At 46.8% G+C, this 23,386-nt stretch overlaps 2 protein-coding genes across 4 annotated transcripts in view; both read right to left on the bottom strand.

The window, feature by feature from the left end:
* ITGAE (integrin subunit alpha E) overlaps positions 1-2,244 on the bottom strand; it is a gene marked incomplete at its 5' end in the record, with an annotated part of 59,039 nt that extends 56,795 nt beyond the window's left edge. For all 3 annotated transcript variants that reach the window (XM_079726087.1, XM_079726089.1, XM_079726088.1), the window contains one exon: positions 2,211-2,244. In XM_079726087.1, the coding sequence (XP_079582213.1) occupies positions 2,211-2,244 (34 nt within the window). The remainder of the gene's footprint in view (positions 1-2,210) is intronic.
* Positions 2,245-12,234: 9,990 nt separating this feature from the next.
* Positions 12,235-23,386, bottom strand: part of NCBP3 (nuclear cap binding subunit 3) — a gene marked incomplete at its 5' end in the record, with an annotated part of 28,094 nt that continues 16,942 nt past the window's right edge. Inside the window, 7 exons of the mRNA XM_079726091.1 lie at positions 12,235-12,453; positions 12,920-13,078; positions 14,215-14,380; positions 15,880-16,034; positions 17,746-18,040; positions 20,649-20,752; positions 21,052-21,151. Of these exons, the coding sequence (XP_079582217.1) occupies positions 12,345-12,453; positions 12,920-13,078; positions 14,215-14,380; positions 15,880-16,034; positions 17,746-18,040; positions 20,649-20,752; positions 21,052-21,151 (1,088 nt within the window). The 3' untranslated portion in view covers positions 12,235-12,344. The remainder of the gene's footprint in view (positions 12,454-12,919; positions 13,079-14,214; positions 14,381-15,879; positions 16,035-17,745; positions 18,041-20,648; positions 20,753-21,051; positions 21,152-23,386) is intronic.

Below are 23,386 nucleotides of genomic sequence, written 5' to 3'. Positions count from 1 at the left end.
ACACACACTTGCACTCAGGTCTGGGGTTGTGCCCCAGGCAGAGGCAGGTCTGACACCTCCCCATTCCCCCAGCAGGACCCAGCAGGGCCCCCGGCACCAGCCTGAAGTTGGTGCAACAGCAGAGCCGGCCCTGGACTGCTGGCTTGTGTACCACTGTAAGGTTTTACAGGCCACTAGCACAGTTCCCTTCCTCGCATGAGCGATGTAGACGCAACCTCTGAGACCCTGGGGGGAGAAGTGAGTGGCTGTGGTCACAGATGAGTCAGGGTGAAGACTGACCTGGGAACAGCAGGCTGCATGGTAGCAGGATGAGATGGGCAGCTCCAGGGTTTCAGTGTGTTTGTATCTGCATCTGACTGTCTCAGACAACTGATGTTATCTCATCTGCTCCCACTGATGAGAAGTGGGCATCACCACAGTGGGTGCTTGGGAAGGGTGGAAGGTCAGGCCAGGAACAGTTTGGATTGTCTCCAGCCTAGGGAGGTGCAGCCAGGCACAGGATGCAGGGCCCTGGGCCTGGGGTCACTGTCTGAGGGGTTCCTCCACCCTCCCTGGCATCTCCTTGTCACTTTCTCAGACTCTCTCCAGCCCTTAAGACTCAGTGCCAATCTCACTTCCTCCAGGAAGCTCTTCAGGACTGGCCCATCCCTAAGTCTCAGGACCTCACAGCTTGGAGCAGAACTGTCACCGTTCCATTTCTCCCACCCAGACTGGAGCTGCTGGGGCTCTGCTCTTAGCCCCAGCCCATAGCATAGCCAAGGTGCGGGGTAAGTGATCTCATTGCAAGTCTGCTCTATCTTGCTCTCTGCTGTCCGTCAGCCTGGGGAGTGCCTTAGCCTCAGAAGGGGTTTGGTAAGTGTCATCTGGATTGACATTGTTGAAAAAGGTGCTGGGGTGATAACTGGTCTTTCCAGAGGCCACAGGAGACAGAGACAAGAGGCTCTGTCTTTCTAGACAGGAGACAAGGAGGCAGAGGCTTGGGCTTGAGTCCCGTTTCTACTAGTACTTGCTTGTAACTATGGCCAGTCATTACTCCTCTCTGGGCTTCAGTCACCTCCTCTCTACTGGGATGGGGTGGACCAGGACACACTTGGTGATGGGGGATCAAAGCCATAAGCCATAAAAAGTGTGAGACCTTCTCCACACACCGTATGTAACTGAAAGTAAAGGGAAGTCTAAACTGTAAAATAAGGAAAAGGAAGTTCAACAAAGTTTTGATCTTTCCACGATGACTATTTTGATGTTTTTTAAATATCAAATATTAAAAGGTATCCAAAAATGTATGCTTTGCTCATGCCCCATGCACGTTTGGCCTGCCTCTTGGGTGATCTGGCCCCATGGTGGGTGCTAATTCTGAGCCCCCTCCCAGCCTGGCCTCAGCCCTCAGCCACTGTCTGGCGTTTACTAGCTGGCCCCCACCCATCCTTAGGGAGAACTCAGGCTCCCAGCAGCCCTGAAACTACACCTGCTTGATGTCCAGTCTCATTCTTCTGACCAGCTCCTGGCCAGCGCAGGAGGCCCCCGGGAAGCCTGCCAGATCACTACACAGGACCACTCTTGCCTCAGGCTGGATCTGAGCAGTGCCCAGGGGCTCGCTGACCACGCTTATTCTCATCCCTGGGGCCTAGTGGCTGGGTGCAGGCTCCTGGCTTGGCTTGCCCCAAGGGGCTTCCATAGGAGTTTTAAAGGTCATAAGGGACCCCAGGCAGTGGAGAGGAGAGGGAGTGTCCCCTCCCCCATACAGGTTCTCTTAGGGGCCCTAACGTCAGGAACAGGAAGCAGGCTCCCCACATGCGTTCGCCGCACGGTCTCTCATCAGTGCTCACCTGCGCACAGGGTCCTCACCCCCCTCAGCTGAACCAGGGGGCTCCGCTGGGTGGGTGGGCTGCACCAGCCTCCACACTCTGGGGACAAGCTTGGCACAGACCTGAGGGGCTGCCTGGAGTGGGTTCCAGGGGAGAGGGCCTGCGTGGGGAGGGGAGCTGGCGGGAGGAACAGGAGGGAGAGCCCTGGAGTCCAAAGCCACACGCTGTCAGCAGCCAACAGAGCCTCAGAGGTCCTTCCTAGCCTGGGGGTCTGACCCACGGAGCAAGACGGGCTTCCAGGCGGAGTCCCCAGACTTTCTCTCACCTCAGGCTCTGAGCCCCACCAGAGACACGCAGATGGACAGGCTGTGCAGCCCCTCGGGGCAGGGGGTGAGGCTGACTTACTGGTCATGCAGAGCAGAGTATGGAAGAGCCACATCCTGGCTGGAGCAGAGGCAGCGGCGTGGGCCTCGACTTGCTCAGCTTCCCTCCGCAGCTCCAGGGCTCCGGCAGCCAGGAGGCGGGGACAGAGGCGCACACACAGGCAAGGACCACAGGCAGAGGCACTTTCAAGTAGACACAGACGCTCCACTTGTACACGGCTGGCTGCGTGGCTTCCTCAGCAGTTGTGGGCTGGGTCCTGGGAGCTTAGAGACACCTGCCAGCCCTGCCCCATCACCCACGCTTTGGTGGTGAGCCGAGGTTTGGCCTGGGAACAGAGCCGGATGATCTCAGCAGATGTGTGAGGTGCCGGAGCAGTATTAATCCAGCCGTTGTTTATCATCCATGTGGGTGGGTCCCAGCCCCATGCCCTGCCCTGGAACCCACCACTACACACCCCACCCCAGCGCCTGGCCCAGGGTCCTTCCTACAGAAAGCACCCTCACAGCTCGGGGCTCTGGCACTCCGCCTGCGCACGCGAGGCCCTGAGACTGCGGAGGGTCAGGTGAGTGGAAAGACCCACGCGCTGCCTGAATCGCTGCCTCAGTGCAGCTTTGGTTGCATTCTCTTTAACACCTGACTACAGCCCATGATGTGGAACTAACCTAACAGAGCCCTGGGCTACCAGAACAACGGAACAAGTGAAACTCCATGCATCTTTCAGCACACCTTTGATCCAAGCCAGCAGCCCGAGGACACACTGCCGACGGCCTGCAGTCATATTTAAATGCCAACTTCACAATCTGTCCAGTTTTCCCTGTGTCACCACGTCTGTCGCAGAAGGAAGTCTCTCCCGCGCCTCTGCTTCCCAGACTGTTGGCCGTGCAGAGCAGCGCTGTGTCCAACAGAACTCAGCGATGAGGGTCCAACATGGGAGCCCCTAACCACGCGTGGCTACTGAGCCCTTGAAATGTCACCAGTCACTGAGGAACTGAGTTTTCAATTTTATTTAATTTTAATTAATTTACAATCAAAAAGGCAGGGGACTCTATGTCTCTCTCACATGAATGTCTGCATCTCCAGGGAGAGCACTTTGAAGTGTTAATATAAGTGTTAAAACACAGCAGACAATGGTGTTGACTTAATGACTAGATGAAAATCAATTTTACCCTGTTTCTCACAGTGAAAGCCTGCTTGGCCAAAGTTCTGTAAAGACTGATGTCACTTACAACATTCTTGCATCGTTTGCTTTGGTCTGACAAAATACCTCCAACTAGCATGATAGTCCCCTGATGTTACACGGTTGTTTGAATAGAGATTACGATTCACTGTTTTCCACAGTATATACCATCCAACAGAGAAGTTAAACAGATGAAAAAGCAAAGCTCCGGGTCTGATGAGTCGTCTGCCAGATCACAACGAAGATCATCCTAAGTTGGCTTAACCTCGTCATAGGCCAGGGTGCTGGCTGTCTTCCCACACTCAGGGCTCAGTGACTCTTTCCCTCCCTGTTCCCAGTGCCAGGGGCACTTGGCAGAGCAAGGAGGGGCTCCCCTCCCACCACTGGCCCAGAGCGGGAGAGAACAGACCCAGGCCGCAGAGCAGAGCTGCAGTAAGGACAGGCTGGAACCCACGACTGCAGCCTGCTGGAGGTTTCTGAGAGAAAACAGGACTTTGGTTTGGAGTGTGAACTTTAGGACATCTCTGGAGGCCAGGCAAAGTTGATGAGTGGATGCTGGAACAGGTGCAGGGCCGTTTTCTGCATCTTTGGAGACTTCCAGAATGCTGAATCATCCTGCATCCATCTGAGATGTATTTTCCAAGCTTGTTGGTGCCAGCACAGCAGACCCCTAATCACGAGCACGCAGGGGCCCTTCAAGCCCTTCTGACAGTAACTGCTGTCCCCACAAACCCAGACTTAAGGTCCTAAGTCAGAGCCAGGCTATATAATGCTCCCGGTTCACACAGCCTAATGCAAGGCCGGGCATTCAGTAGCTACATCCAAAAGCAATGTGAAAATGGCTTCTTAACTCATTTTACTTTAAACAAGTGGTAAGGGACCAACTTGAGGGAATTCTACAACATAACCGGACTGAACGCTTCAAAGACGTCAATATCATAAAAGGCAAAGAAAGGCAAAGGAATTGCTCCACATTATAAGAGACTAAAGACAGGATATTAACTGTAGTGTGTGATCCTGGATTGTATCCTAGACCAGAAAAAAACATTATTGGGACAGTTGGCAAAACTGAAGCATGAACCATGGATTAGGTACTACTGTACTGATTAAAATTACACATTCCCTGAACTTGATAACAATACTCTGGTCATATGACAGACTGTCCTTGTTCCTAGAAAATGTACACTAAAGTATTACATTTAGGGAGTAAAGGGATGCAATGTAGGCAAATAACTCTCAAACAGTTCGTGGTTGGTGGGGGACAAGGGGGGAGGAGGGAGGGAGGGGAGGAAGAAAAGAATGAATAATGAAATGTGGCAAAATGTTCTTTGTTCTACCCTCAAAACTATTCTGTAATTGTTAAATTATTTCACAATAAACTTTTAAAAGTTAGGGGATGGAGGACACACGTTCAGCCTGAGCTAAAAGGACTAACTGCTTTGTCTGGAGAGTGAGTGGAGAGCACAAGTCACCAGGGGATGGGGGCTGTCCCCACAGGCCTGCCTCCTCGCCCCCAGACACAGGAAATACTTCTCATTACCCACTTGCCTTCTGAGTCCTAGGAGGCTGGGAGGAGGGCATTTGGAAGAGTGAGGATGTTACTGAGACTAGACACGGGACTGCAGCGCAGGACAGAGCTGGCAAAGGGGCACCGGGAAGACTGAAAAGCAGTCGTAATCACTCCCATTGACTGAGTGTCAGGAGGGGACGCAGACTCAGTGCCAAGGGCCTTCCACGCAAGCCCTCATCTGATCCTCACAGCCACCATACTCGGTTATCCCGATTTTGCAGATGACGATGCTGGCTCAGAGACAGAGGTTAAGTAATCTGCCCAAGGCCATAAGGCTAGTAAGTGGCCGAGGTGGACTCAATCAAATGGGTCTGTTTCCTCCAGAACCAGGACTCTGAACTACAAACCTTACTGCCTTCAGACCCATGGATCAAAATCCAGTCTGTGGGCTTTTAAAAAGCAGTGACCTCATTCCACAAACACACACTGGGACCCTTGCGTTACTGGGTGCCATGGACTGAACTGTGTCCCCCTCCCCAAATTCATATGTTGACGCCATAACCCCCAATGTGACTACATTTGGAGATAGAGCCTTTAGGAGATAATTAAGATCAAAAAGGTAGGGCCCAGGACTTCCCTGGTGGTGCACTGATTAAGACTCTGTCTGCCAGTGCAGGGGACACAGGTTCGAGCCCTGGTTGGGGAAGAATCCACATGCCATGGAGCAACTAAGCCCGTGTGCCACAACTACGGAGCCTGCACTCTAGAGCCCGCAAGCCACAACTACTGAGCCTGCGTGCCACAACTACTGAAGCCATGCGCCTAGAGCCCATGCTCTGCAACAAGAGAAGCCACCACAATGAGAAGCTCGTGCACCGCAACGAAGAGTAGCCCCCGCTCACCTCAACTAGAGAAAGGTCACGCACAGCAATGAAGACCCAATGCAGACAAAAATAAATAAAATTAAAAAAAAAAAAAGGTAGGGCCCTAATCCAATAGGCTTGGTGGCTTGAGAAGAGGAAGAGACACCTCTCTCTCCAAGAACACGCACCAAGGAAAGGCCATGTGAGCACACAGTGAGATGCTGTCTGCAAGCCAGGAAGAGAGGCCTCGTGCGAACCCAACTACTAGCACCCTGATCCTGGACTTCTACCTTTAGACCATGAGAAAATAAACTTCTGTTATTTAAGCCACCCAGTCCATGGTATTTTGTTATAGCAGCCTGAGCTGATTAAGACACTGAGCTACCTCCTAAAAAATCTCCCAAGTAAAACACAGAATGGTGTGCGTGCGCACTGGGGAAGGGAGCAAGGGAGAGGATCTCCTTCTCCTTTCGTAACGGAGGGCTGCGGCGGGGTTGTTGCACTGGCTCATGGAATCAAGGGTGCAAGGGCTTAGGCCTCTTGCTTGCCCCCAACTCCTTCCCGTCCAACTTACACTCCTGATGCTCCTTGGGAAAGCTCAGTAAAGATCCTAGAACTCACATTAGCACTAGAAGGAAACCTGGAGGTCATCCCACTTGAGCCCTTCATCTGACAGGCAGGGACACTGAGGTCCCAAGAAGCGAAGGGACACGCTTGGGTTTTTTTTCAAGTCTGCAGATGAGATAGAATGAGTTCCCAAGGCTCCAGGCCCAGCCCCAGCCGTCACCCCATCTGACCTCCCCACAAGACATTCTACCTGAGCAAAAAAGTGCCGTCTCCTGTTCACGGGCCCTCTGACGAACTCTTGTCACTAAGAAGAGGTGACGCATTAAACACATGACTGGGCTTCCCTGGTGGTGCAGTGGTTGAGAGTCCGCCTGCCGATGCAGGGGACATGGGTTCGTGCCCCGGTCCGGGAGGATCCCACATGCCGCGGAGCGGCTGGGCCCGTGAGCCATGGCCACTGAGCCTGCGTGTCTGGAGCCTGTGCTCCGCAATGGGAGAGGCCACAACAGTGAGAGGCCCACGTACCACACACACAAAAAAAAAAAAAAAAACACATGACAGCCCAGGAAGGGACGGGAAGGCCTTGTCACCTCTCCTGTCGATGGTGGGTCCCTTGCTCTAACCAACACTGGTCCCGAGGCAGGGGTGACACAGTCTGACGTAACACAAAATCTCAACTACTGAAGAGTCTGTCATCCAGAGGGGGCCTCTGGAATTGCTCCAACAAAACCAGGTAAGAACCCCGGGTGCCAGGTGCTGACTTTGGTGGGTTAAAGACCACCCATACCCTAGAGTTGTATTTATAGCAGAGCAAAAGCCCCCTCCAATGCCTCACAACTATTTGAAATAAGCTTTTGAGCCAGCATTTCCCTAACTGCTCCCAGGAACATCCAAGTTCTGTGAAATGTTCATAGAATTTCATTTTTTTTTTTAAAAAGGCTACAGTATTATTTTTCTTCTAAGATTTATTTTATAAACATGTAAGAAAAGTTCTACGTTATTATTGGTCAGACTACACAACACCAGTCTGCCTTGAAGCCAGTATGCTGCTCTCAAGTTCATCAAAGACATTGTCCTTTTAGTTCTTCAAAGAAAAAAATGGTTTGACTTCTAATTTACTTCTTATTGTGTAAGATTTAAAAGCAAATACTTGTACATCAACTTATTTGTGCAGCAATTAATTAATCTGTGAAGCCGTCATTTGCTGTTAACTTTAATCCAAATTGCCTGTTAGCATTTCACCATAACTTTAAAACTGCTCCGCGTGACGGTGGGAAGCCTACTTTAGGCAAAAGAGTTGTTGCCAGGAATGAGTTCTGTTTCTTTGTGTCTTCTTTGAGCTGCTGTCACTTCCTCACCAATTGGATCAGATGCTAAGAATCGGCCCAGCAGTCTCTCTTTGGGGCCTCTGATCCACCCGCCGGCTTCCTTTCTTGGTCTCCTGGGTGCAGATGAATACTTTGTAAAAAATATTCTGGATTATCTACATGACTCTCCAGCAAATTCTTCATAATGCCAGGTAAGCTTCAGCTCAGATATAGCCAGATCAACAAAATTTGAATTTCATGGAGGTCTACTTAATGAGATTCTTTCTTATGCAAGTGCAATTTATGCACTTGCGAACAACCTTCCTCTTTTTTGAATCTGGTAGTCTCTGCTAGAAGCAGACTAGCCTGCAGACAAAGGTGCCAGGGCTGGGTTGGGTTCCCACAATTCATTCATTTGCCAAACACTTTTCAGGCACCATTTACTCTGGACTGGCCTGGGAGGAGGAACAGAGATAACGACATGAAGAAGCCTGCTCACAGGGGCTGCTAGCAGGGAAAACAAAACATGAAAATAGTGTTGTGTGTACAAGGCAGAAGCACGAGGACGAGCCTGTAAGAGGATGCCGGGGCTTCAGAGAATGGAGCTGTTCCAGCAGCTGGGGAATTTACACATCCAGCTATGTGTACAGGGGATCTGCCAGGTGCCAGGCACGGCACTCAGACAGGGGAACCCCATGACCAAGCCAGACGTGGCCCTGCTCTCACGGAGCTCACAGTCTAACATCAAGACAAAGTAGGAAGAGGGAACTGCGATCCAGGGTACCGGTGTGCTGGCTTGAGGGGGTACAGAGATTTGGCATTACATACATATTTCACTTAGGCAAACATAATGGTATTTGTCTGAAAAAGTTAGGGAAAAAAAAAAAAAGTCAAGGAAAACAATTTTAAGTCATTTGGGCCATTCCATCTGCCACTCCGCTCCCTGAGCAGACAGGCGGGAGGGCCAGAGGTGAGCTTGTGCCCCTGCAGCTCCTGTGGCCTGTCTCGGTTCCCAAGAGCCTCTTCAAAAGCGAACTGTTCGCCTGAGTGTGAGTCTAACACCTACAAATAAGTGTTGCTTGCATAACACGGCCCTATTTGCAGTCTAACCACTTCTGGTGCTCAGCTAAAGAAACTGTGACCTATTCCCGCACAGGCAGGAACCAGCCGCACTGCACCTCGCGATAATGGTCTTCAACCTGGCGCCTTCCTCAGGGTGTCCGAAAGGAATTTTGATTACACTCAATTTTTATCCTAGGCATGACTTTATAACCTAACCCTGGAACGTAACAAGACTCCTTCGTGGCAGTACCACGGGACACATAACAGGGCCAATAACCTTGCTCTGGAAGTTGCAGGTAGCTTCCTGGAGAGGTTTATAAGTCCTTGAGGATGAGGGAGAGGAGAAGGCAAAGCCGAAGTGGGATGAGGAGAGGACCAGGGGGTCACTGGGGGGAGGAACAGCACTGAGCAAAGTCTGGGAGGCTGGTGAGATCAAGATGCTTCCAGGAAACCAGTAAGCAGAAAGTAGGGGAGGATGGGGAGAAGAGGCTAGAGATACTGCCAGAGGCTAGATCCTGACCAGCCTTGTGAGCTATCAAAGGGGTTCAGAATTTATCCCATTGGCAGTGGTGATGCTTTTAGGCAGAGGAGTAATAGGAATAACCTTCGTAAGCATGTTCACCCTGAAGCACATGAAAAGATGTCCAACATCATTAGTCATCAAGGAAATGCAAATCAAAACCATAATGAGATACCAATTCACATCAAAACATAACAAGTCTTGACAAAGATGTGGGAAAACTGGAACCCTCATACGTTGCTGGGGGGAATGGAAAATGATGCAGCCACTTGGAAAAACAGTCTGGCAGCTCCTCAAAAGGTTAAAGATAGAGATACCAGAGGACCCAGCAATTCCACTCCTAGGTATATAACCTAAGAGTAATGAAAACATATGTCCATGTAAAAACTTGTACATGAATTTTCACAGCAGCATTATTCATAACAGCCAAAAAGTAGAAACAACCCACCGGTCCATCAACTGATGAATGGATAAACAAAATATGGTATATCCATACGATGGAACATTACTCAGCAATAAAAAGAAACGAAGTACTGATATATATTACAACATGGATGAACCTCGAAAATATGTTTAGTTAAAGAAACCAGTCACAAAGAGCCACAAAGTGTATGATTCCCATTTATATGAAATGTTCAGAATAGATAAATCCATAGAGACAAAAAGTAGTTAGTGGTTGCCAGTGGGGAAGAGGGAATGGAGTGCTGTGAACGGGTGCAGGGTTTCTTTTTGATGATGAAAATATTCTAACATCGATTACGGCAATGGATGCACAACTCTGTGAATATACTAAAAGCCACTGAAGTGTACACTTTAAATGGGTGAACTGTATGCTATGTAAATTATATCTCAATAAAGCTGCTAATAACACCGAAAGTTCATCCCAGCTGCAGTGTGCAGAATGGAGAGGGAGAGAGAGGGGAGAGGAACCAGTAAAGAGGCTGCTGCAGGATGCAGAGGGAGAAGACAGTTTCTGACCTAAGGAGAGGGACTCATGGGGTCAGGCTAGAGGAGGCCAGGGGAGGAGAGGTTCCATTGTGTGCTGGGCTCCACAAGCTCTCCTGGGTAGTTGGCACCTCTCCCAAGGTGGAGAGTGGAAAACAGAAATGAGGTATCTGTAATTATTATCAAGCAGCAAAAATGTATCTAAAATCTCATATGTGTAAAGACGAAACCGACTGTCCATCTTTGCTCCCCAACTCCCAAGAAAGGGCCCGGGCTTTCAGAGCACTCGTGAGATGCTGCAAGATCTGAGTGCTGGAGTGAGCCGGAGAGTGAGAGGCTAAGGCCAATAACTTTGGGAAATAAAACTTAACATCTTTAAAGGTAATTTTCTGGGCTCTGCGTGTTTGTGAGAACTGCAAGGCTGCTGAACTAGGCATTTTTCTTGGTCACGTCAGTTTTAACAACACACCACCGCCCTTCCTGAAAGTCTTCCTTGATCCCTAGCAAAAGACTGGTGAGGGCTGAAAGGCCATGGGACAAGTGGGCCTGAACTACTGGTGGGAAAGGGTCATGACTGGGAAACACAAGGGAAAGTCTGAGAAGGGGAGTTTTCTGAACACTGCAGAGAGCATGTCAGTGGGGACCCTGACCGTGGGGACCTCTTTGTCTCACTAGTGGCCCAGAGACTGGAATGGGGTGGGGGTAGTCCCGTCCACAACCTCATGCACACCCTCAGTTGTCTCCTTGACCCTCCCTGCACCTGTCGCAGACACTGGTGCTGGCCAGCCCGCTGCAGCCACCACTCTGAGACAGCAAAACACCATTAAGACGCACCAACGAAGCCAGCAGCTCTAGTACCAGCCCATTCATTTGCTAGAAGGGGAAACTGAGGCCCAGGCCCACGGAGCACAGCCAGGGGTCGGCGTCTCTGACTCTACAGTCCCTGCACTTCTCACCTGACCAACCGCCCAGACCCTGGCCCCTCCTCAAGAACCTGGTTCCCAGCTGTGTGCTTCATGGGCAAAGAGCTGAGAAACCTCAGAAACCTTAGGTCTTAACTGGCAGAGAAACCAGAACCAGCTCTTTCCTAGAATCCCACTAGGAAGCTGAAACATATCATGGTTACATGCTCTCATCTTTCTACAGGGAGGGAAAAAGCAGGTTAACCAACAAAACATGGACAACATAGTTCTTGTTGCAAGTCTCAAGTCTCCCCGCCTTTCTTTATTAAACAAAGCGTTCGTTCCACCCTCCATCGCACCACACTGCAATCAACTAATCATGTGACCACTAGCTCAGGCATGAGCAAAGATCTCTAGAACCCTGAGCTGCACTGGGTGCTGAACATTCCAGACAGGTGAGGGGTTGTGACACCACACAAGCAACACAGGCTTTATTCTCTTTAACTCCTAAGCTCTACTGAATTGAAGTAAAACACTATTTTTAAGCCTGCAGAGGAATACAACACTAAATACTTCAAAATAAAAATCAGACGGGAAGACAAAATAATCTACCACCTTCTCATGGTAAAATAATCTGAAAGGAGTTTAGAAATAAATGAACTAAAATTTCTATAACTATTATCTTATTTGCCAGTTTTGAAGAAGTCTTCAAGTGCCAGAACTTGGAGACAGAAAGAATAAATATCAGTGTATCACTTCTGAAGTGATAATAAATGACAGGTTCCCATCTCAGGTGGATGGGTTTTTTTCCCTACAGTGGCCAAAAAGCAAGTTAAACTCTATGTACAACAGACAGACTATACAGTTGGGATCATTTAAAAATAATGAGGCTCCCCTCTTTGCCTTCTTCCAAAGTATATAATATATATTTAACAGCACATAAGAAGACACCACTTGAGCTTCCCTCGTAGCCAAAAGGAAATATTTTCACATATAAAAATTAAAAATTTAAACTTTTAAATCATTAATTTTTAAACATAATACAGACTTAAAAATTGTTCAACATGAACCCATGACCCCACCCCTAGCACAAAAATCCACCCCAAATCCCAAAGTCACAGTTTTTTGTTCCTAAAAATCCCACAGCACTGAACTTGATCTTCACTTCAAGCTGATCACTAACAAGGCCCCCTAACAGAAATCCCCAGGGAGGAACGAAGGGCGATCGACGCTGCGGCTCTTATCTACCTGGGCGGCACGGGTGCACCTCTGAGGTCAGGTCCATGAGATTCGGCCCCCACACTAGGATCCTGGAAGGGTGAGCTGGCAGCTTCCCTCATCTTCCCCCTCGAAGGCTGTCCAATAAGCACCTGGGAATTGACTTTTCTTGGGAAAAGGGTGCTGGTAACAGCTGTCAGGGCCAAGGCAATAGTGAGAAGTTCAGTTCTCTGCTCTTTGGATGAACTGTGTAAAACATTTCTTTTAAAAGACACAATGTTAAAAATATTAAGAAAAATGTCTACAAAATCTGGAGGGCTGCCTTTTCCTCAAAGGGTAAAGCTTGTGGGGTGGTGGGAAAAGAAGTGAGGGCCCAGAACTATAACTCTGCAGCAAAAGATTAGATAGATGCCCTTCAAAACATGTCACATTCTTAAGATGTCTTGCTGCAGTAGCAAGAGTGGAGGGTGACTGCGTGAGCAAGAATGGGAGGGGCGCCAACTCCCGCATGGGGGGGTCCTACTGTGCACCCCACCCTGCAAAAGAATGTCAGGCTTTAGGGCAGCCGCCTTGGGCCCCAAGGGCATCAGGACTCTGCCTCTGAACCAGAGCTGCTTTCCCGACTAACTTCAATCTGGAGAGATGGTAAGTTATCTAACCGGCTCTTCTTTTGGCGAGACTGTTCTTTCTCCTTAATCAGAGCCCCCCATGCCCTTTGCAGCTCGGAGTCATCTTCCTCTGTGCCGGGCGCCCTGTGATCCACTTTCTTCGTGTTCTTTTCTTTGGTCTTGGGTGCAGATCCTAAGCGAGTCCATAAACTACCTGTTTGGGTGAGAAGGCATTTCAGCTCTGGCAGTCGATGCTGAGAAACAGGGGCACTGGCAACACCCGACGTGCAGGAAGCACGGGGCGGGGGGTGGGGGGGCCGTTGGGGGTTGTCCGTGGCACCTGCAACCATGGTGCAGCCTTGGGCAGATCCTCTCCTTTCCCTGGCTGCAGTCCCCTGCCTGCAGACTGAGAGAACTGGACCCAACGGGAGATTCTCTCAGCTCGGGGATATGCGCCCCCCCAACCCCATCCTACCCCATGCTAGGCACATCAGAATCACCTGGGAGGCTGCTTATACTACACCTGCCCCTGCCTGGTGAGACTCACCATCCCGTCCGTGTACAACTTCATTCTGCCAGGACTGGGCCATTCCCACATCTTCCCAGCTACAATATTCTGCAAACTGACGGGCCTGCTACACTGTCAACGTTCAGATTCTGCTCACTCTCCATTAATTTTTCAAATATTAATATTCAACAATAGAGAAATACACAGAATTTCATAAGATAGCCACTCTGTAAGGCAATTAAAAGTTTTATTTATAAGGGCTTCCCTGGTGGCGCAGTGGTTGAGAGTCCGCCTGCCGATGCAGGGGACGCAGGTTCGTGCCCCAGTCCGGGAAGATCCCACATGCCACGGAGCGGCTGGGCCCGTGAGCCATGGCCGCTGAGCCTGCGCATCCGGAGCCTGCGCATCCGGAGCCTGTGCTCCGCAATGGGAGAGGCCACAACAGTGAGAGGCCCATGTATTGCAAAAAAAAAAAAAGAAAAAAAAAGTTTTATTTATAAAAGCTCTAAGAATGTGGAAAAATGACTATGATAAGATGATATATGAAAATAGTAGTATATGTATATGGGCAAAGACTGGAATAGCATGAAACTAAAAAGTATTTGCGTTAAACAGAAAGAATCAGGGGTGAGTTTTTTTCCCCATTTTCTAAATTTTCCACACTGTTACCATTATGATGATGATGATGATGATGATGACGATGACTATAATGAAAGAGGAAAAATAATTTATTTTTGTCATATGCTATTTCCTGCCTTCTGCTAACAAAGTATTTCTGTGCTACACCCATTGTCTCTGCTCTTACCCAATTCCCTTCTCCATCAGTGTTCAGTGTTACCAACCTGATTTCTTCTCCCGAGTATCGGAGTAGAGGCCTTTAACATCTTGCCTGGGAACACCTAGCCTACTATGTACATCAGAAAAGGGCTCTCTCCGAACGACTGGGTTACTACTAAAAGCCTTTTCCGGAGAATGTGGTCTTTTTCCTAATCGCTGGCGTATATCTAGAAAAAGAAAAAAAAGTACTACCGTGACCACGTGCATATGCTTTGCTATCTGTACTGTCAACCTGAGATCTCTGCAGGACCTGGTGCCAAATCTCCCTGAGATTTGGACATGCGCTGGACATGGGGCCCAGCACAACCAGGCTTTTAAGAGCCTTCCCTCTACAGAGTCTGGATTCTCTGGGAAAATTCAAATGAGAATCCCCAGGGGCTCGCAGGGGGAAAAAAACCTTAGCTGACTGCTCCAGAAAGGAACTTCTCAGGCAGAATTGTCTGCTTTGTGTTTTCTGTAGTAGAATCAAGCAGAGCAAATAATTTACGGACATTTCGGCTGACAAGAAATACTGCAAGCTCCCTGAGGACAGAAGCCGCAATCTCTGAACATATAAGAAGTTCTCAATAAACTATTACATTGAACAATAGTTGTAATGAGACTGACAAAAAGCAAAGGATCAAGGGAAGATGTCCCAAATCAAATTTGTTTTTCTCCAAGCACCCCCCCGCAAATCTGCCTGTCCTCCTGAGCTCCCTCTCACAATAACAGCAACCACAAAAACACATTTATTAGCAAGTCCTTGTGCTGGGCTTTCACCCACCTTGCCTATGCTCTCTGAGGACAGCATCCCCATCTTTCAGCCCCTCAGGCTTGAGCCCCTTGGCTTCTCTCCCTTTCCTCCCGCACTTCCCAGCGCTGAGTCTTCTTCCTCTCCAAGGCTGACATTGGCATCAATTCTGCCTCCACCGTCCCTGATCTAGTTCAGGCCCTTGTTACTTACTTAACTCTCTATCACACCCTACACTGCCACCAAGTTACCTTTCTAAAATAGATATAAGATCAGGTTACTTCCCACCTCAAAAAAATTAGGTTTGCCAACTGAGATCCTATTTCCTCTCCGAGGCCTCCCTCCACAGCCACGTGCTCTGAGAAGCATCCCACAACAGATCTTCCCCCAACAGATCCACCTCCCCTCTCTGCTCCCACAGCCCACTGCTTACAGTGCCCTATCACAGCACTTACTCCATTCTGCTTCAGGTGGAATTACCTGAATGTGTGCCCTTATGTTTTTCCATCTGAGTTCTGTGATGACTTTGCATCCCCTGCAAAGACTTCTAACACTCCCAGCACCTAGCCCTGGCACATAGCAGGCATGGCCAAGTACCCACTATATGCGTGTTTGCACATATAAACTAACCAGTTCAAACTCTTAACCATTTATACAACAACCCGACTTAATTTCTATTATCCTTATGTATAAAGTATACCAATGACATACAGAATAAAATAATTGTTTGGGACAAAAATATTGAAAACGAGTATTGCAAAAGTCTGATTAAATTTCATGTCCTAAAGTTCTAACGCCTAACCCAAAATTTAGAAGTGATGAATCAGGACTACTAAATTGGTCCATAAATGACAGCGTTTTACCCAAGAAGCTATCCCTGTCTGCATTTGCTTTCTGGAACTCAGAATGAAGCCCAGATACACAACTCAACAATACCTGTTTTAGTACTGCTGCCAGGTGGCCGTGGACGTGTGTGTTGACGTTTTTCATCTAACAAATGTCGGACATCTGCAAATTTCTCAGGTGTTAATTTGTTACCAATTCGGTTTTTTATATTGCTTGTAGATAGAGTATCTGCCCTCATGGAGTTCCTTTAAAAAGGGGGATAGGGGAACAGTAAACCAACCTGAACTGTGGGATAACACTCATACAACAATCTCATACACTCTGGAAAAACAATTTAAGAAACCCAATCTAACATGGCCAACATTCACTTACAACACCATAAACCAGTAATTATTTGCTTACAAAAGCCAGGACCAGCCTGCTATAAAAAGGCTGCTTGGGGTTGAGCAGGCCCGAGTCTTCCAGGGTGGTTTCCACACATGGCATCTGCGAGCTATCGCAGAGCACGTACCTGCGAGCCCCCTCCTCCTGGGACATTCGCTAAATAGAGGCCTGCAGAGGGCTGGAGGCCTCTGCTCACCCAGGCTGTGATCTGGCTGTAGTCTAGATACAACAGAGTCTACAACCCCTTTCGTTAAAGGACAGACGTCTCTGCCAAAGACCTCTCCCACCACGTCAGGGGACGAGTTCCATTATTCTGGCAGCATTTGCCACTGGAAAGTTCTCTGAAAACTAAAAATAAGGATGTGAACAAGGCCATACAAACCAACCAGCTTAAAAGTTTTTTTCTTCCCTTTTCCCAAATACATCATCAAGAACTCTTAGAGAGCACCCCAGCCTCGAGCCCTCTCTGAGCCATGCATACGCGATCTGCCCTCAGGAATCTGCTCAGCTCCACTGGTCATCAAAGAACGCATATTAAAATAACTGTATTTTTTCGTCCATGAATAGCAAAAATCAGAGTGATAATACCTAAGGTTGGTGAATTATGAAGGCAACAGGTGGTAATTTGAGTAAAACCTTTTTGGAAGGAAATTTAGCAACATCACATTTTAAAACACGTGCCTCGTCTTATGCAGTAACTAGAATTTATCTAGTTGGTGCAACAGTAAGAAAACAGAAATGCAGGGAATCCCCTGGCAGCCCAGTGGTTAGGGCACCACTCTTTCACTGCCGAGGGCCCACGTTTGATCCCTGGTTGGGGAACTAAGATCCTGTGAGCCCCATGGCGCAGCCAAGGGGAAAAAAAAAAAACAAAAAACAGAAATCTCCATCAATAAGGGATTGGTTAAATAAACAATGACACTTTCAAACAATGGACTACATGCAGTTGAAAAATAGCAGGTGTCTACACTATATTAAATGGAAAAAGCATATGTCAAAACAATATAAACAGTATAACTTAATTTTTGTACAAATATATCTATAATTTCTCTATGTGTTATGTATACACATAAAACTAGCAAGAAAGGGCTTCCCTGGTGGTGCAGTGGTTGAGAGTCCACCTGCCGATGCAGGGGACACGGGTTTGTGCCCCGGTCCGGGAAGATCCCACATGCCGCGGAGGGGCTGGGCCTGTGAGCCATGGCTGCTGAGCCTGTGCGTCCAGAGCCTGTGCTCCGCAACGGGAGAGGCCACAACAGTGTGAGGCCCTCGTACCGCAAAAAAAAAAAAAACTAGCAGGAAAGTAATTCACCCAATTGCTAACAGTCGTTCTCTTAGAAGAAGATGAGATTATAGGTGACTTCACTTTCTATATCGTCTATAGTTTTTATAACAAGGATCACCTCTTGTACATTAAGAGGAAAAATCAGATGCTTTTATTCAAATTCTACAAAGGACTGAAATTAGAAAAGATAAAAGTGGATATAAAATTAAGAGGTATTAAGAAGAACTTAGTAATTTTTTAAATCAAATTAAAAGCTAGCACTGATAAAAAGAAAAAAATATTTTTACCTGATATTCTTCAACTGAGATTCCACTTCATCAGCATACATCGTCATTTTCATGCTCTTCTTTGGTGAAGGAGTGGAAATCATTTTCAGTTCTAGATCATAGTCCATTTCATCCGAGTCTGAGCTGCTGGCACTGGACCGCCTCGATGTGCTCCGCTCCCGGGTCTGCTTGAGGGCTGGGAGCTCCTCTTGGTACTCCACCACCACCCTGTCATCAGCATCCATGTCCTGGTCCTCCTCTTCCTCCTCCTCCTCTTCCTCCTCTACAATGGGTTCCTCAGGAACATTCACTAGTCCTAAGGAATTTAACCAAAAAATATTAGGAAAAGCCCTAAAACTAACAAATCCAATTTTCTATTCTACGTCAGTGACCTTTTTAAAAGATGGGATTCCCATCCTTAGAGTTTACTGGGGCATTATCTATAATAGTGCTAATCTGGTTACCATTCTGATCCCTACAACAAAGAATGTCTAGGTAAAGCATGAACTAGCAGCCTGATGCAATATTACAAAGTTATCTAAAATACAGACCCTCATCATTATTCACAGATTCTGTATTTGTGAATTTGCCAATTTTATTTGTAACTCCAGAATCAAAACCCATGGCACTTTCGTGGTCATTTGTGGACATGCATAGGAGCAACAAAAAATTTGAGGCACCAGCCATGCACATTCCCAGCTGCGGGCAAACAAAGCCGCATCTTTTTTGTTTCATCTCTCACGCTGTAAACAAGTGTCCTTTTTGCAGTCCAGTGAGTGCTAACTTTTAACACTTGTGTGGCTTTTATTGGTGATTTCCCTGTTTAAAATAGCCTCTGAGCATAGTTCCAAAGCTGTCTAGTGTTCCTAAACACAAGAAGGCTGTGATGTGCCGTATGGAGAAAATACGTGTGTTAGATAAGCTTTGTTCGGGCATGAGTTACACTGCTGCTGGCCTTGAGTCCAATGTTAATGAATCAACAGTATGTAGTAAATGAGGTGTCTTTAAGCAGAAACACACATCAAACAAAGTTATATATTGATCAGTTGACAAAAATAGTGTGATTAGAGTCTCTGAATGGTTTTCAATGATCACGGTGACTTTATAGAACATAACCGCCATGAATAATGAAATGTACCTTTAAAAGTCATGGGAAAATGTGTGTAAGTGGAATGCTTGAAGCAGAATATAAAATATATGTCCACAACAGTTGTCATAGTATTTATTGTGAAAAGAGACAAAGGAAAAATGTAAAATGAAATCATTTGTTAACCTTGGAGTGCTAGAATTAGAGGCAATTTGTTTTTTTAATATGAATATAAAGATTATATAATGAAAGTATCTTAAAGTAACTGAAATTGGAAAAGCCTAACTGTGTATCAGAAAAGTATGTGCGTCAAGATGCAGATTTCAAATATACAAGTTTGAATATTCACATTACATTAAAATGTAGAGATTTCATCTCTCCCTGTCCCTATTACAATGATAAATGTGTACGCGTGTTATTCTGTGTTTGTATGCTGACTTGGCTGGTTCTACGAAGCATATAGAAGATTTTCACAGATCAGATTCAAAATAAACAAATCTTTATAAAACATAATGAAAATGGTTCTTTCACAATAAGCACCAAAAGGAAGGAAGGGAGGAAGGGAGGAAGGGAGGAAGGGAAGAGGGGAGGAGGGGAGGAAGGGAGGAAGGGAGGGAGGGAGGGAGGGAGGGAAGGGAGGAAGGGAGGAGGGGAGGAAGGGAGGAAGGGAGGAGGGGAGGAGGAGGGGAGGAGGGGAGGAGGGGAGGAAGGGAGGAAGGGAGGAGGGGAGGAGGAGGGGAGGAGGGGAGGAGGGGAGGAAGGGAGGAAGGGAGGAAGGAAGGGAGGGAGGAAGGGAGGAAGGGAGGAAGGAAGGGAGGGAGGAAGAGAGGAAGGGAGGAAGGGAGGAGGGGAGGAAGGGAGGAAGGGAGGAGGGGAGGAGGAGGGGAGGAAGGGAGGGTGGGGGGAGGGGAGGAGGGGAGGATGGGAGGAGGGGAGGAGGGGAGGAGGGGAGGAGGGGAGGTAGGGAGGTGGGGGGAGGGGAGGAGGGGGGAGGGGAGGAGGGGAGGAAGGGAGGAGGGGAGGAAGGGAGGGTGGGGGGAGGGGAGGAGGGGAGGAGGGGAGGAGGGGAGGTAGGGAGGGTGGGGGGAGGGGAGGAGGGGAGGAGGGGAGGAGGGGAGGAAGGGAGGAAGGGAGGAAGGGAGGAAGGGAGGAAGGGAGGAAGGAAGGGAGGGAGGAAGAGAGGAAGGGAGGAAGGGAGGAGGGGAGGAGGGGAGGAAGGGAGGAAGGGAGGAGGGGAGGAGGAGGGGAGGAGGGGAGGAGGGGAGGAAGGGAGGGTGGGGGGAGGGGAGGAGGGGAGGAGGGGAGGAGGGGAGGAGGGGAGGTAGGGAGGGTTGGGGGAGGGAGGGGGAGAGAGAGGAAGAGAAAAAGAAAAAAAAGAAAAGAAAAAAGAAGAAACAAAATGAAACCCAAGTCATGATATCCCACTTTACTGAGGCATTCACGTGCACAAGCCAGTAAGCACAGAACACTAAACACAGCAGCTTATTTTCATCAGACAAAGGAACGATAAAATCAACTCATCCAACAAAATAATTAAAAAAATTTTTTTTCACGCAGCTTTTGATATTAATAGGAAAATTAGATTCCTAAGAAAAGTTTTAATTTTTCCTACATCTTGCCTTTTTTGTTAGAACAGCTTTTATAAAATCATTTGACCTCTTTGTATGGGCAATTTCAAATTAATTGTGACTTGACTTACTTTCCTATATGTTGGCAGAGGGTGAGGGCAAGGAAGAGAGGATGATAAAGTTTGGAACCTTAAGAGACTGTATTAAGAATAAAAATATGATTTCAGGAGCCAAACATGTGTCTACCCAAGAGCTGAGCAGGCAACTACCGGAATGTCGGTGTTCATAGGATGTCAAGCCAACGTCGTCCCCAATCAGGGCTCTCTTCTTGATCACGTCCCGCTGAATGCGACGGGAATGGTATCTTCGCTTCCTGCAACATTGCCAGCATAAGCACATAATCAAAAACCAACAGGAAGGGCCTTGAAATCCACTAGTTAATTTCAACTACACCCTGACACAATGTTAGGTGCTGAAACAGAGATGTTTCACATGAAACTGAAAGTCAGCATTCTCACACCATTTACCACAGTTAAAAATCTTGAATTCTTGCTTCTTGTTTTCCTTCACGTCCACATATGGTGTTGACATTCCACTGCAGAATACCAACTGAAGGATTATGAAAAGCTTACGTACTATTTAAACTATTGTATTTTAAGGTTTTGGACTCACCAAGAATTACTAAGAATTCCTTTCATGCCTCCGTAATTTGGATTCCCATATTTCATGTAATACTGACTTCTTCTTGCTGCTCCAAGTTCCTTTTTGTCATCTAAAAATTAATTACAACAGTTACCAAGGATTTCCTGTGAGTGTGAAGACAATGTTGAATGGGTTTAAAAAAAAAAAAAAAGAATGTTTTTCATGGCTGGGATCAGATCAGCACAATCTGCCAACAAAAGGGAAAGATGCACTATAAACACTCACTCTCTGAATGCCTCCTAACGCAGTGCCTTGTGGAGGGGGTGGAGCAAAATTCAGAGATGAGGGAGGTTAAGCTGCTGTTAGGGAGCTGACTTCATAGAGAAAATACTATTAACAACAATACAATATACTAGGTTCCAAGAAGCATAGGAGAGCATCAGTTATCTATCACCAGTGTTCAGGAATCAAAAAGGCTTTTAGAAGAGGTGGCATTTTCACTGCCCCCTGAAAGATGATATTCATTTCTGAATGACAACACTCCAATAACACAGAATCAGGGTCAAAGAAACAGATTATACATAGGTCCATATATTTGGCAAATCATTTTTTTCCCAGTTTACCGTGACGTTCCTCAAAATGGCTTAAGGAAAACTGCACAGCACCATATATCCAGAATGCACACAAATGGTCCCTCGAATAAGTAAATGAAGAAAAGACCCCATTTATCAAGTTAAAATGCCAGTTAACAGGAAGAAAAGGTGGTCAGTGAGCACACCTATTTTCATAATATAAAGGTCTCTTGACAGCTCCCTGGGCACTCACTGAACGCAATGGATGAACACCAATGAGAATGTACCCAGTGCTAGAGATAAATTTGGTGGCACAAACCAGAATGTGCACCCTACAAAAAATATACCCACCAGCTCCTTGGAGAAATGGCTGATTCCAGATCTGGGGCAGGGAAAGTACAAGTAGAGTCTGGCAAAACAAGATGTTTTATTGTGCCATAAAGTAAGAAAGATCTCAAAGAATCATGAAGGCATGTCAAAAGAACAGTTTGAAGAGGCTCTACTGGCCAAATCCAAAATAATTTGTGAATCAAAATAATGATAGAATGGATGATAACCCATTGAATAAAACTCCATGAATCTAAACTGATATAAGTAAAAAAGATAAGTAAATACATAAACAAATGGGTAAAAAAGGGAAAGCTCTTCCTTACAGCAGACTGCCAACTAATAAATGAGAGAGCTAAAAAGTCATCAATGGATCTAAAGCTACTGCATGGAAGTTGGATGAGGAACAGGCTATTTACATAACCTCAAAGCATCTCCCCACAAACCTTTAAATTATAAATGGAAAAACAGTAACTTTATAGTGGAGAAACCTGGCAATCATTACCTTAAACAAGTGATAAAAGCTAACATCCTCAGGAAGGGGATAAATAAATACAATGTGCCTCCTGATATGATGCACTGAAAATGACACAATGTCACTTCTGTGGTATAAACGCACAACCCGAATTTAATTAGGAGACATCAGACAAACTAAGGGGCAGCCTATAAAATAATGAGCCTATCCTCTTTAAAAATGTCCCAGTCAAGGAAAACAAAGGAGTAGTTCCATATTCAGGGAGACTAAGGCGACATGGCAGACTTAAACACCCAGTTCTGGAGTGGATCCTAGTTCAGTGGGGGAGTAGTATAAAGAATAATCCAAATGTATTTGATAATCATCATTGTCATCAGCAGCAGCAGCATGAACTGTTGACACTTACACAGCACTCACTGTGTGCCAGGCAGTTTTTTTTTTTCCCCAGGTAGTTTTAATACAGAGTGGGGAGCTGGTACATTCTGAATGTGGACTCCGAATTAGGTAACAGTATTGTATTAATGCTAAGTTCCCTGGTTTTGATAACTGTGTGTAAAACAAAGCCCTTGTTCTTCAGAAATACTTACTGAAGTATTCAGGGGTGAAGAGTTGTCATTTCCAATTAACTCTCAACTGACTCACCGCCCCCCCCGCCCACACACACACATTATTAATGCGCACCAAAATCATTATGTGTAAAAAGCCTTATGAGTTGTTAAGAGACTTTTAATTCTTTAGAGAATTAGAGTTGAATGGCACCACTAGCAATGTCCAGAAAGATATTGCTGTGATACATAAAATACAATTTTAAAGTTTTCATAGTTCAGATGATAAACTGGCTGAAAAGCACATGGGACAAACCAGCTTTGACAGAAAATAACTTACTTTAGCTAGAAACCACAAAAGTATACAAATAACTAATATTCACTTTCAATGTGTGAAATTCCAACTCAGGCAGCAAGTCATTGATTTTATAAGCACAGAATATTAT

The sequence above is a fragment of the Hyperoodon ampullatus genome, assembly GCF_949752795.1.
Source record: "Hyperoodon ampullatus genome assembly, chromosome: 19".
NCBI lineage: Eukaryota > Metazoa > Chordata > Mammalia > Artiodactyla > Ziphiidae > Hyperoodon > Hyperoodon ampullatus.
Note: the sequence above shows the minus strand (reverse complement) of the source record. Positions and strands in the feature narration are given on the sequence as shown.